A 14,949-nucleotide genomic window follows, 5' to 3' on the forward strand; every position below is an offset into this window, starting at 1 on the left:
CAGCCAACACCTGGGAAAGAAAGGCAAACCAGCCCTATGTTGGGCCCCTTAGCAGCAGAATTTCTAGAAACTTGTCTGTAGGACTTTGTTGTTTAATTTTATTCTCCTCTATTAGCCATCCAAGTGTTTCTTTTGATGATCTGACGTTTGAATGGGGAGAGAACCTGATTGGCTCAGCTTGGGTCAGCTCTCTAGCTTTGGAACACTGTGGAGAAGGGTTTCTTGCAGGATCAAATAACAGTGACCTGGTCCTGGAGAGTGCCCTCACACACAGTATAGCAGGTTCTTAGTTCTTTACGCTTAGTGATTTAATGATTTTACTTAAGTATACATGAGAGATAGGTATTGAATCAACTAAGTACTTGCTTTTTTTTAATCTTAAAGAATTAGTTTCTTATTAAACATGGGGCTTGGCATTTGAGGACCATTGAGGGACCCCTGAAATCTGCACTTTGTCTAGTAAATCTCACTAGCTCTGAGGGTTAATCTTTTTAATCTCTTGAGAACTGAGGGGGAACAGAGAGCAGGAGTCAGAAGAGACAGTCCATGGCCAGTCCCTGCTGGTTGCTATAGAGGCCAAAAAGCTGATGATGGCCTTCTCCTTGGCTCCCAGAACTTGGAGTTCTCCCAGTTCTACCATGTAGCCATTTATTGGGCTCCCTTCCCTCCATTGCCTCCCTTTCCTGTGTGAACCATTTGAATTCCTTCCCTCACCACCTAATGCAATTTAAGTTACCCTTCTGCCACAAGAGTCCCTTATGGAATGTTGTTTTCTGGGGTACTATATTTTAGCATTTTGGTTCTTTAACCCATTTTCCCCCTTATATCCTAGCTAGGATATTGGTATCTGTCTGCCCTTTTATAGTACTCAACTTTGACAGTTTTATTGTTAAGGTATAACTTTTTTTTTTAACTTTTTCTTTTTTTATTAAGGTAGAACTTATTAGCTGAAATTTCCATTCTGTAACTCATAGGAAAAACCTTATTTATTTCATAGTGAGACTTAATTAAATTGATTTTGTGCAGTGGCAATTGCTTTCTTAACAACTTGCCCTTCTTAACAGTATTTTTCCATGAGAAAATGTGTTCAAGAGCATCTAGTCCAGTGCCTAACAGTTGTTATTACTGTGATTAACTTTCATTTTCTCTTGATGTTTTTAAATGAGGTTTTATTATGATTTAAAAGTTATACATGTCTATCATAGGAAAATTGGAAAATGCAGGTAAATATAGTAAAATCACACAATTGCCCTACTGTTAACCTTGTGAAATTTCCCCCAACAATATTAGGATCATATTGTATCTAGTTTTTCTATTATCCTGTTTTCATGTAACATACCAAAAGTATTTTCTCACATTACTGAATATCCTTTTACTTTTTTAAAGTTTATTTATTTATTTTGAGAGAGAGAGCAAGCAAAAGAGAGAGTACACATGTGATTGGGGGATGGACAGAAAGAGAGGGAGAGAGAAAGAATCCCAAGCAGGTTCCCCGCACTGTCAGCACAGTGAGAACTCACGAACCGTAAAATCCTGGCCTGAGCCAAAATCAATAGTCAGATGCTTAATTGACTGAGCCACCCAGGTGCCCCTGAATAACCTTTAAAACATAATTTTAATGAGCATAATATTCTATTGTATAAATATGCCATAATTTATTTTTAAGCCTTTCCCCGACTACATATAGCATTCACGTTGGTGAGATAATCTCTTACTGGGATGCCTGTGTGTCTCAGTTGATTGAGCCTCTGGCTTCAGCTCAGGTCCTGATCTCACAGTTCGTGGGTTTGAGCCCCACATCGGGCTCTGTGCTGACAGCTTGGAGACCTTGCTTTGGATTCTGTCTCTCTCTCTTTCACTGCCCCTCCCCCACTTGTGCTCTGTCTCTTCTCTCTCTCAAAAATAAACGTTTTTTAAAAATTTTAAAAAGTAAACTCTTATTTCCTTTTTTAAAGGTTTTTTTTTAAGTTTATTCATTTTTTTGAGAGAGAGAGAGAGAACAGGGGAAGGGCAGACAGAGAGGGAGACAGGGAGAATCCCAAACAGGCTCCACACCAGCAGCGCTGAGCCTGATGTAGGGCTCAAACTCACGAACCCTGAGATCATGACCCGAGCCGAAACCAAGAGTCAGATGCTCAACTGACTGAGCCACCCAGGTGCTCCTCTCTTATTTCTTTAATAGGTTTATAGGTAGAGATTTCTGAATAAACACAGTGAACATTTTCAGTCTATTGAGCCCTCAGTCTCCACATATGTAACCAGTCTCCCATTGTAGCTGCCATCTCATTCTGTATATGGATACCTTTCTCATCCCATTCAAACTTTTTATTGTAGACCTCTTTATCTTTCTTGGGCTCTGACACCCCACATTAGGATAGATGTTCTCCAAGTGAGGATCTTCCTCACCCTGCATGGGTTTTAACACCCCTGTCTGTGCTGGGTAACCCCAAAATATGGTCATCTTCCTGACCCTGCGCAGGCTCTGAGTTCCCTGACACCACAAAGCCCCTGCTCTACACCCCACTTGGGCTGGTACCCCACACCTAGCCACACCTATGTGTTAGACCTTGCTTTGGGCTCCCATGGCTCTGCCCTATCTAATGATGTTGACACTGAATTGTTCAGGAAAGGCATGGGGAAAGGGAAATGATGCTATACCGTTTGAAGACTTACTGAGGGGTGTTGCCAGGTGATAGCATCATGCCTGGCATACTGTAGGTATTTGGTGGCAGGGTGTGCATGTGTGTGTTTAATTCTTCCCCTCCTGATCCTGGAGTGTTGAGTCTTGGTGGTAAAAGGAATGATTGCTGTTTACCTTTTTTATTGTCCCCCACTTTCCAAACTCCAAGCTTCTATATCTTGGCTAATGACTTTGCCTACTATTTAAATGAGATCAAGATTATTTGAGATGAACATGTTTAACTGCCTAACCACCTCAGAACATTTCAATATTTTCAGCTCTTCTTATTTTACCTTCTTTCTTGAAACTCTTTCCTCTTTTGGCTTTTATTATAGTGTATTGTCCCACTTTCTCTTGCCTGACTAATTTTTCTAAATCTCCTTACCTGACTTTGATACTACCCCCCAGCTGGATATTTGTCTTTCTTAATATTTTGTTATTGATCTCCTTAAGCCATTCTGTTTCCCTAGATTATTATTAGCCACAAATTGTCCCAACACGTAGGTTTTGCTGCTGAATTCTGGATTTTAATTTTATTTTATTTTTATTGTTTTTTTAATATTTATTTATTTTTGAGAGAGAGAGAGAGAGAGAGAGAGACAAAGCATGGGCAAGGGAGGGGCAGAGACAGAGGGAGACATAGAATCTGCTCCAGGCTCTGAACTGTCAGCATAGCGCCCAACTCGGGGCTCAAACTCACAAACCATGAGATCATGACCTGAGCCAAAGTCGGACACTTAACTGACTGAGCCACCCAGGTGCCCCCTGAGTTCTGGATTTTATACCTTCCCAACTCTAGTTCAGATTTTATACCTTTCCAACTCTGCCTCTAGCCATAATTCCTAGTAGGTTTATAGCTCCCAACAGTGTTTTTTTTTTTTTATTCTTTTTCTTCTCTTTGCCATTCTTTTATTTCCTTTTTAAATGTTTATTTATTTTGAGAGAGAGAGAGTGTGCGAGCAGGGTGAGGGGCAGAGAGAGAGGAGAGAGAGAATCCTAAGCAGGCTCCATGCTTGGGGAGTGAGATCATGGCTTGTGTTGAAATTGAGAGTCAGATGTTTAACCAACTGAGCCACCCAGGCACCCCTGTCCCCAATTTTTTTAAACATGGGAGAGGGAGAAAGAGAGAGAGAACATTTTGAGCAGGCTTCACACCCACACGGAATCTGTTGTGGGGCTCTATCTCCCTGCTGTGAGATCATGACCTGAACCAAAATCAAGAGTTGAAAGCTTAACTGAGTTACCCATCCCGTAAGTTTCCTGTTGTACATTTTACCTTACAAGTACTGCTGTTTTTCAGACTCTCATTTGTGTATAGTACAATAGTACTTACTTGATTCTGCTTTGAATTATAACTAATTCTCTGAGTATTTTTCTTTGGATTTGTAACTTCTTCGAGGCAAGTTCTACTATAATCATTTCTTTTTGTTGAATTAATGAACACTCTTAAAGACATTTTTTCTAAACTTGAGTCAGTGTTTTACTATATCATTAACTGGTTTTCCCTAGGCAATAGGAAATTGGTCATGATTTGATTATATGTATGTGGCCTGTAATACACTATTCTTAGGGTGAATGCAGGAAAGGGTGTGATTTTAAGAGGATGCATAAATTGACAAAATATGTGGGAAGATTTTAAATAGCTTTAACTACTATTTTAATGAATAGAATCTTTGCTAATTACCTAGATTCTAGCATCTCCAGATGAGAATGTGTTTTCAGACTTTGATGTTTACGTCTGAATGTCAGAGGCTACCTAGAAATGTATTTCATAATTGATTGGATTCTAGAAATCTCTTTTCTTTCTTGAAAAGTTGTATTTTCCCCCCCACCAAAGATTTTAATCTTTTTAAAAGTTTTATTTTTTATTTGCTTTTCTACTCAAGCAGCTTTTCTTTCCTGTACTTAAACTATTGATTATATGATTCTGCTAATAACAAATAGCAGAAGAAATAAAGGACAGCTGAAGCAAAGGTTACAAAGAAACCCTTTGCTTATAATTATTCATATTTATTCCATGATTTAGAATTCTTTCCCCAATTAAGATACCTTAACTCTGAATACTTACCCATGTCTTCCCTTTCCCAAATAACACTAGAATTGTGGTGAAATATTTTAATGATTGGATTTAAAGACTTCTGTGATTTGGCTTTTAATGTTTTTTAGAGCTCTAAGAAAACGTTGATTCAGAAGAATTAAAGATTTGGTAAAAAATTTGGTACTTGTTTTACATTTGGAAGGGTTACTAGCTCTTTCCATATCCTCAGACCACACCTTTTTGTCTGACATCATCCTCATTCATAGTTCATATTGTGTAATTAAATGATTCAACTTCCTCATATTTCCTCATTATTAAAGTCACCTGAGTGTCTGACCTCTCTAGGTATTGGGGGGGGGGGGGGCAGTGCATGTGCATGCATGCAGTGGGCAATCAGAAACATTGGGCAGTATCTTGATTAAAATAGGACATTGTGGGGGCACCTGGGTGGCTCAGTCACTTAAACGTCCAATTTCAGTTCAGCTCATAATCTCACTTTTTGTGAGTTCGAGCCCTGCATCAGGCTCTGTGCTGACAGCTCTCTCTCTGACCCTCCCCCACTGGCATGTGTGCGCTCTCTCTCTCTTCTCTCTCTCTCTCTCTTAAAAATAAACATTAAAAAAATAGGACATTGTGAAGAAATAAGAGAATAGAACAAGAGAGCACGAAAATGGAGAAGTAATGGGAATTGCTGTGCAATATAGTAGATTCGAAACAAGGCTCTTCAGGAGCAGTTATAAAGACTCAGAGATAGGGGCGTCTGGGTGGCTCAGTTGGTTGAGTGTCCAACTTCAGCTCAGGTCATAATCTCACAGTTCCTGGGTTTGAGCCCTGTGTTGGGCTCTGTGCTGACAACTCAAAGCCTGGAGCCTGCTTCGCATTCTGTGTCTCCCTCTGTCTCTGCCCCTCCCCCACTCGCACTCTCTCTGTCAACAATAAATAAACATTAAAAAAAAAAAAAAGAGTCAGAGATATTGCCAGGCATTCAGTGAAGAAATTTGTTTGAAAGTCAGTAGTTATGATCAAAGAACAGTGAAAACCTGTTAAGCCCTGAAAGCTATACTTTGGAATTAAAAGTTATAAGAAGTCTAAAAAATCAGTTTCTACTAATACCAGGTATGTATTTATCTCAAGGTTAATCAACAATTCTGATGGAAGTGGCCCTAATAGTTTCATTAGTATGGTTTAGTGATATGAACAGAAATATTAAGTCTAATTTCAGAATGTCCATAGTAACTTTAATTTTGTTACATTGCTCAATGCTTCAATTTCTTTTTTACCAAATTTGTGAAAATGCAAGTTATTATAGTTTAGATATCTGGGCAGATTAGATCGTGAGTGTTGACAGCCCTGTTTTAATTTATAAGTTGTAAACATTCTTTAAAAAGTGTAACATTGACTTTTTGTCAAAATGACATTTATCTCCACAGCTTATTTCTGCTTTCTTCTTTGTTCCTTTTGCCCAGGCATTTGTAGCTACTTTCATTGGTTCTTTCTTTTTTCATAGTTGTAATGAGTCTTTTCTCACCACATACTCATACATTAAAAAATTATGGCCATCCAATCATCATTAGTGAATATAAATATTGTTATAAATTAATTTAAGTATAGTTCCACTTTATCAATTTAAAAATGAGATATTGAAGGCCTAGAGAAATTGATTTTACCAAGAAAGGAAAGAACTAATATTTAAGGAGCACCAACTATATACCAGACACTCTTTTTACATTCTAGTTCTGTGAAGTATGTTTTGTTGTCCCCATTTTACAGATGTTCAGAGGTCAAGAAACTTGCCAAGACCATAAGACTTGCCATGGTGGAGGCAGGATGATAATCCACTTCTGGTGCACAGTCTGGGGTCCTTGCTACTCCTGTCAGCAACATTAAAGTCAATCAGCTAAGGCAGTGAGAGAACAAAGGATTAAACACAAACACTCCAAATATAACAAGGGTATTTTCTGATTGATAACTTTTGTTTTTATTAAAAAAAAAAAAAGACTCAAAGGTAAAAATGATCTTTGGTTGTGTAGCTATTTAAATCACTATTGGGGCCCCTGAATAGCCTCAGTGGCTCTTGATTCAGTTCAGGTCATGATCTCATGGTGTTGTTAGAAAGCAGGGGTCAGGCTCCATGAAGGGCAAGGAGTCTGCTTGGGATTGAGGGATAGAGGAGAGGAGAGGAGAGGAGAGGAGGGAGAGAGAGGAGAGGAGAGAAGAGAAGCGAAGAGAGGAGCGAAGATCTCTCTCCTCTCCTCTCTCTCTCTCTCCCGCTCCCTGCTCTCTCTCTTCCTCTTCTCTCTTCTCTAAATAAGTAAACATTAAAAAAAATAAATCCCTATTAAAATATGAGACTTGTAGGTATAAAAGCAACATGACCTTTACCTATTTGGGTCTTCTAGTTGATGATGTATGTACAAAAATATAGTCACAGAATAAACTAGAATATATTTACTATCAGTATAGAGATGGAAAGAATCACGAAGGTCACAGGCATCTTTCCTTTTATTTCCTTTTTGAGAAGTGGTCTCAAGAGATTCTTTAGCTTCTTGCCCTGAGGGTATCCTTGTCATGTTCTTAACACACACACACACACACACACACACACACACACACACACACAATGGAGTACTACGTGGCAATGAGGAAAGAATGAAATATGGCCCTTTGTAGCAACGTGGATGGAACTGGAGAGTGTGATGCCTAAGTAAAATAAGCCCTACAGAGAAAGACAGATACCATATGTTGTCACTCTTATGGGATCCTGAGAAACTTAACAGAAACCCCATGGGGGAGGGGAAGGGAAAAAATGAGGTTAGAGTGGGAGGAGAGAGCCAAAGCATAAGAGCTCTTAAAACTGAGAACAGGGGCGCCTGGGTGGCTCAGTCGGTTGAGCGTCCGACTTCAGCTCAGGTCACAATCTCGTGGTCCGTGAGTTCGAGCCCCGCGTCAGGCTCTGCGCTGATGGCTCAGAGCCTGGAGCCTGCTTCCGATTCTGTGTCTCTCTCTCTCTCTCTGCCCCTCCCCCGTTCATACTCTGTCTCTCTCTGTCTCACAAATAAATAAATGTTAAAAAAATTAAAAAAAAACCAATAAAACTGAGGGTTGATGGGGGGGTGGGAGGGAGGGAAGGGTAGGTGATGGGCATGAGGAGGGCTTCTTTTGGGATGAGCACTGGGTGTTGTATGGAAACCAATTTGACAATAAATTTCATATATTAAAACGGCCACGCGCGCACACACACACACACACACACCCACACACACACTTTTGCTATCAAAGGTTCATTTGTCCTGGCACATGATTGGCCTCTGATTAAGTTATTGAGTGGACCAAACTCAGAAGGGATTTGGGTTCTGTGTAACTTTTTGAATTAAATTGATGTTTGTGAGAATTAATAGGTTGCTTTTCAGAGTTTCTGAAAGGAGATTCCAAAAACCGAAACTGAGCATGATAGAAGTAGGAAAAAGTAGGATTTTGATATATAGTATTATGGTGTATGTGTTCATTTTCTAAGGAAAGGAGGTGCTTAAATATGTGTGCAATCTGGGCCTCCATTTGCCCTGCTTATGTCTATTTGTTAACTCTAAATCTTTTATCTAAGCACTTATTCTAATTAAACTATTGGTAACTACCTTTTTGAAGCAAAGACACCTTACCTTCTCTTTAGTCTCTTGATATTTGAGCCACTGCCATTCTGAATGTGATGACCTAAGGGGTAATCAGATCACCTAAGAGTAGCCTTTTCAAATTGTTTTTCAAACATTTCTTTTCTAGAATTCCTAGTGATGTGTGTTTCCCATTTCATCATCATCTAGGTTTTAACATTTGTACTCTTGATACCATCATATCATTACAATTTTTTTTTTCCCTTAGAAGCCAGAGCTGATTCTGGCAGACACCTAGCACAAGATACTCTTTTTCTCCACCCACCAATCCTCCCCTTCCTTATCCCTGTCTATCCCTGACTTCCCCTCATTGTCCTACCCTCTTTTTCCCTTCTCCATTTTGTTTGTTTCAGTGTACAGGAAGATAAAAATTAGATTGATGATAGGTAGAGGTAGGTGATCCCTGTAAACATACTATTTAGTGATAGAACATTAATTTCTTAGACAGTTACTTCAAATTACTTTGGGTTAGAATCTTACTTTACAAAAGTAGTACATAATCTATTATGAGGGGGAATATGATGTAAGAAAAAGTAAAGTATTCTCCTATACTCTTTTAGATAATCTCTATTAATAATGGCTTTCATGTATCTTTCTAATATCTACTATATATATTTAGGGATATACTTAATGTAACATTAGCACATTAGTTTCAGATTTATAACCTGTACATTTTCTTTTTATTTTCTTTTTACATTTTTTTTTAACATTTATTTATTTTTGAGAGACAGAGAGAGAGAGAACATGAGCAGGGGAGGGGGAGAGAGAGAGAGGGGAGATTCAGAATCCAAAGTAGGCTCCAGGCTCTGATCTGTCAGCACAGGCCCAACGCAGGGCTTGAACCCGCAAACCGTTGAGATCATGACCTGAATTGAAGTCAGACGCTTAACTGACTGAGCCACCCGGGCACCCTACATTTTCATTTTATGATAGTCTTCTGTAGGTCAGAAAGTATCTGTAGTATTCATTGATTCAATTTTAATTCACTTGATATTACTGTAGTATCTTCAATTTCTTCTTTTTTTAATCAGTCAACCTCGTAAACGTCAAAGTTTATTTATCAAAATAGGAGGAAAGAAATAATACTAGAAGTAATAGATGAGAACACGGATACTAGAGATGGAGAAGACAGGAAATGAAGACATTTGCATCTTATGACTTCAATCTTAGTAATTGGAGTGGTTAGCTATATGTTCTGCCAGGAGAGGTAATGCTCACAGTAATTAGGAATTAAGCCTGTAGGAAGAAAGTTTAGAGTTCCCCTACTGTGATGGGAAGTATTGTAACAAATCAATACAGGATTGCCAGACCTGTTGTTACAGATACAGAATGTTACAGATATAGAATGTTACAGATATAGAATGTTACAGATACAGAATGATTTGTAGAGGGCAAAGTGTTTGGTCTGGAACCAGGTGAAAAAAAAGCTAACTGTAGGTCAGCTTGGTTGGTAAGAGTACACCGGAGGCTTAGGTGTTCATGGAATCTGTGGGTAGTAATAACCAGAGTGTTAATAAAATTGCAGCAGATAATGAACTTTCTTAACGTGTACAAAATGGTTGCCTGCACATCAAATGTAAATCAGGATTTCAAGTAGTCTCTCATAATTCGAGAGAAAGTGTTTTTTCCTCCTTGAAATAGATGGTCAGTTATGAAGAATATGGTTTGAAAGCCATATAACTACTCATACATTAATTACGTTGGTATTTTGTAAGGTACCTTACAGAAGGTTGGTCTGTTTACCAACAAAGCATTATTGTATGTATATCCCTTTGTTTCCATAGAATATGGGGCACTTTTCTAAACATCCAAGCAGTGGAGGGCAGGGGAGAACAGAGAGGAAGTAACTGAAATTTGGAAGTAGCCAAATATTACATAACATTCTTTTCTCGGTGAGAAAACATGTTATCTTTTTTTTTTTTTAAGAACATATTATCTGATTAAATTTCTTTTCTGTTGGACAAATGCTACTGCTGAGATTCCTTTAACTTTTTGTATGGCATTTAAAAAATAATGTAATTTTTTTTGTCCTGATCTTTTGCAGAGAACTATAATTGAACTCAGCTTTGTGACTTAATTTTATGTAGAAGAAATACAAAAACAACAACAACAACAGTTATTAAGGTTAGGTGACTTAGTCAAGTCTGCCAAGTGTTTGTGTGTAGAATAGAACCTTTGGAAAGTGTATTGAATTATTTGTTTTTTAATTTGTTAGCATAGCTCTGCAGCTTATTCTTCATCCCTGACCCTAAGTCTTGAGAAGATGGTTCTTCTGTTTTTCAGTCTGAGTTTCACTTCTTTTCTTGCTCTGTGATGATGACCATAAGGTCATGTTTCTTTCAGGGGAAAAGCTTGAACTCAGCCACTGGGGTTCTGATTTATCGTGACAGATTGCAGCATGGAATTAAATGAGGCTTTAGACCAGAAGGGGTCTTGAGAATTCCTTCCCTGCCCTTCTGGTATCCTGTCACCACCCTTATTCCCGATACTTCTGATGTGCTACACACATATCCCAAAAAACCAAGCAATTTTCAGACGCAATTAGGTCTGAATGTCTATTTAAGAGTAATTTGTTAATGGCATATGCATCACTAAGCAGAGCCGCGAACATCTAAAGCGCCTGCATTTAGGTTCACAGCACCCTCACAGTTTTTTTCAGGGAAGTAGTCTATTTGCTTATGTAACTAAAGGGTCCATTTCTGGTGGTATTTTTTAAAACAAAAAATGTCTGCTGCAAAAGAAAACTGATGTTTCCACTTGGAGAGACATTTAATTGCTTGTAATTGAAAGTGATGCTTCTCTAGTTTTTTTTGTTTTTTGTTTTTGTTTTAAGATCCCACATTCTGTACAGTAAAAGTTGTTCTTCCTCTAACCCATTAAATCTTTGGGGGAAAAATGGACTCTCCAGTAAATAAGCCATCTTTATCCTCTTTATAGGAATATATATCCTTTTTATAGGAACATCCCTCACCACCACTGCCCTTTTTTTAGGGTTACATGATGCTATTTACAAGTACCTCAGCCTTCAAAAAGCTTTTCTCCTTTTAGCCACTGCTTCACCTCAAGATTTATTAGACTTTCCTAACCTTTTTAAGCCTGGAGCTACTGAGTACTGTACTGGGATTGTATCAAAACCTAGTTAGGCCAACAATTAACATGTATTTCTGATTTGGTCTTTTGCATATACATTATTTTATATTCCTGATTCCATGTCCATATTCTTGAGTCATCTTGAAATAAAAAATATAGTTCTTTTTAAATTCTCTTTAGAATTTAGTACATTCTTTTGTACATGCAAACAACTACTGCCAATATAATCATTAAAACAAATTAGTGGCTATTCCTTATTAGTTTCACTAAAAAATATACAGTACCATTGAAATAGTTACACATTTAAAGGTAAGTTTGATTAAATTAATCCCAGTCATTCTGAATTATCAAGTTAGAGCAGAATTACTCTTGTGGAATCTATGTCCCCATACTTACCTCTTCTGATTTTAAAGAAGATGATTGTTTGATTGAATTCAGAATTTAAGAGGGTAAAGGACATCTAGTCACTGCAGGTCAGCTCTGCCACTAAGTCCAACCAGTTGGTTACTGATTATCTACCCTGCTTTAGAGACACTCATGGCAGATTCGGTTACATATAAGTGAGTTGTTCAGTCCATGTGGCTTGGTCTAGGTGTTCTAAGACTTTAATTTTCAGGGTATATTATATCACACAGTGATTTTAAAAATAAGAAAGGAGTCACAGGAAAGCAGTGAAAAAGAGAAAAGGATTTAAGGGCCAGAGAAATTAGTATGAATAAGATAATGTCTGAGAGAGAATAATCAAAATGAAGGGCTCTTACAAAATCATGTAATCATTTTATTCTACCTCCTTCCTGTCTGTCTTTAAACCGTTCCTGTATTCTCGATTTCTCATTCCTTGAAACAAGATTTTTATTTGAGTGTTTATTTGTTTTGAGAGACAGAGAGACAGAGAGAAAGCGTGCGCATGTGTGCATGCGAGCAGGGGGAGGGGCAGAGAGAGAGAGGGAGAGAGAACATCTCAATCAGGCTCCACCCCATCAGCACAGAGTCTGATGTGGGGCTGTATCCCACAAAATGTGAGATCATGATCTGAGCCAAAATCAAGAGTGAGACACTTAACTGACTGAGCCACTCAGGCACCCCTTGAAACAAGATTTTTTTTTTAATGTGTAAATAAGAGGACTTTTAGGTAGAATGATGTTGTGAGTCAGAAAGTGCTCTCTCCTGAATTTCCTCATAATATCTCTGCCTGTTTCTGGTGTCCATTTCGTCTCTTAATTGTAATTATTTGAAATAGTTTTAATTTCTCAGGATTCTAATTTTCAATTAATGCTACAAGTGAAATCCTTAGTTAAAACTGTAAGTTATTGACCCATTTCAGTGTCCTGTTGGATATTGGGAACTAAGGGGAAACTTAGTTTCTTAGTATTTAGTTTCTTAATACTGAGATGGACCATAAGAGTGGTTTCTTCATGCTGCCCGCTGAAGGTGTACTTCAGAGAACTTTCCAGCATCTGAGAATTATGGGCATAGAAGCTAAGAGGAATTCTACTACTGATGTTTACCCTGGTCTTCAATTGCTTTCAAGACTTTATTTTTCAGTTTAAACCGTTACCCACATGGTAATTGTGATCTACATGTTTATGAATTTTTAATTCTGTAAAACATTGACATTTTGTTCTTTAAAAATAACTCCATAAAGAATTTATTATTGGGACGCCTGGGTGGCTCAGTCGGTTAAGCATCCGACTTCAGCCCGGGTCACGATCTCGCGGTCCGTGAGTTTGAGCCCCGCGTTGGGCTCTGGGCTGATGGCTCAGAGCCTGGAGCCGCTTCAGATTCTGTGTCTCCCTCTCTCTCTGCCCCTCCCCCATTCATGCTCTGTCTCTTCTCTGTGTCAAAAATAAATAAATGTTAAGAAAAAAAAAATTAAAAAAATTTATTATTGGTAGTTTTTTCTTGAAGGTACCAGAGCTGTAGCAATTGTGTTTATTTAAAATAAAGATCCAGTGCCGTGCTAGTCTCAGTCTGGTGAAGCTTTTCCGTCGCTTGCAGAGATTCGCGGGTCATGGTGCCAGCCTGACTGAGAAAGGGATGCTCCTGGGAGACGAATGAGGAACCACCTCCTCCTGCTGTTCAAGTACAGGGGCCTGGTCCATAAAAGGAAGAAAAGCAAAAGACAAGAATGGCTAAATTCGTCATCTGCCCAGCCCTGCCACCCACTGCAGTGACATCCTGCGGCTGATCAAGGAACTGGCCAAATAAGAATATATGGAAGAGCAAGTGGCATAACTGAAAAGGATCTATTAGAGGATGGTTTCGGAGAGCACCCTTTCTACACTGCCTGGTTGCAGAAGTGCCCAAGGAGCACCGGCTTCTGGAAGGACACAGCGTTGTTGGTGTTGCCATGTACTAGTTTACGTATGACCTGCGGATTGACACACTGTTGTATCTTGAGGACTTATTCATAATGAGTGATTACAGAGGCTTTGGCATAGGATCACAGATTCTGAAGAACCTAAGCCAGGTTGCAATGAAATGTCGCTGCAGCAGCGTGCACTTCTTGGTAGCAGAATGGAATGAACCTTCTATCAATTTCTACAAAAGAAGAGGTGCTTCTCATCTGTACAGCAAAGAGGGATGGAGACCCTTCAAGATACACAAAGAGTATTTGCTAAAAATGGCAGGAGAGGAGTGAGGAATGCTGGTGCAGAAAATGACAGCTTCATTCTATTTTAGATTAAATTCTCAATGATCTTGCTTTCTATCCTGTTTGTGGTCAAATAATAGAATGAACTGGTAATGAAGCTTTATTACCAGTGGCAGGTTTGCATGTTTGAAATGCAGTCTGTTTAAGATGGTAGTCTTGTATGCCGTTTGGAGTCTCCTTGAACATCTTTTGATAAACAGCAAGATGGTGTGATCTTGATGTATATGAAAAAAACTTCATTCTTGTGAGTCATTTAAGTGTGTACAGTGTACACACTGGTACTAAGAGTTTCTGTTTTAATTCTTTTTTAATAAACTCCCCTTTGATTTAAAATAAAATAAAAACATAATAAAAGGTTCCCTAGAGTAGTGGTTCTCAACTTAGTAGTGTGTCTGAGTCATCTAGAGGAATTTTAAAACACAGAGTGTTGGGTGCTATTAGTCATATTACTGATTCAGCAACTGTGGGATGAGGCCAGAGACTTTGCATTTCCAACAAGTTCCCAGGTGGTGCTTAAACTGCTGGTCCCTGAAACCATACTTTGAGAAGCACTGAGTACAGTATTGATTGCAGAAGTCTGAGACAAAGCTGAATCTCATCTGTGCTGAATGAATGCTGAGTTGCTTGTAATGCAAGCAGAGTCATTCTACCTATTGGATGAAGTACCAACAATGAGCATTTAATGCAGTGTCATATTTTATTTATTTTCATAGATTGGAGCATATGATCAACAAATATGGGAAAATCTGTTGAGCAAAGAGAAATCAAGGTAACAAGTTTATTTTATTTTTGTATATTCTAAAACATAGTTCTATAAGTTGAT

The 14,949-nt window shown here is 38.5% G+C and overlaps 1 protein-coding gene, 1 long non-coding RNA gene and 1 pseudogene across 3 annotated transcripts in view; all 3 read left to right on the forward strand.

Annotated features, from left to right (window-relative positions):
* The window catches only part of PHTF2 (putative homeodomain transcription factor 2), a 128,361-nt gene that overhangs the window by 56,125 nt on the left and 57,287 nt on the right, over positions 1–14,949 (forward strand). The window contains 2 exon segments of the mRNA XM_032592385.1: positions 14,840–14,864; positions 14,867–14,895. Coding sequence (XP_032448276.1) covers positions 14,840–14,864; positions 14,867–14,895 — 54 coding nt within the window.
* Positions 1,872–14,459, forward strand: LOC115508833. 2 transcript variants are annotated; one of them, XR_003967130.1, is made up of 4 exons: positions 1,872–1,882; positions 3,732–3,737; positions 11,890–11,895; positions 14,300–14,459. It is a non-coding gene; the product is annotated as an uncharacterized LOC115508833 (long non-coding RNA). The 2 variants fall into 2 exon arrangements; XR_003967129.1 differs by lacking the exons at positions 3,732–3,737; positions 11,890–11,895 and adding an exon at positions 10,667–10,671.
* LOC115508827 lies at positions 13,485–14,293 on the forward strand (annotated as a pseudogene).

The sequence above is a fragment of the Lynx canadensis genome, chromosome A2 (genome assembly GCF_007474595.2).
Source record: "Lynx canadensis isolate LIC74 chromosome A2, mLynCan4.pri.v2, whole genome shotgun sequence".
In the NCBI taxonomy this organism is placed as follows: Eukaryota; Metazoa; Chordata; class Mammalia; order Carnivora; family Felidae; genus Lynx; species Lynx canadensis.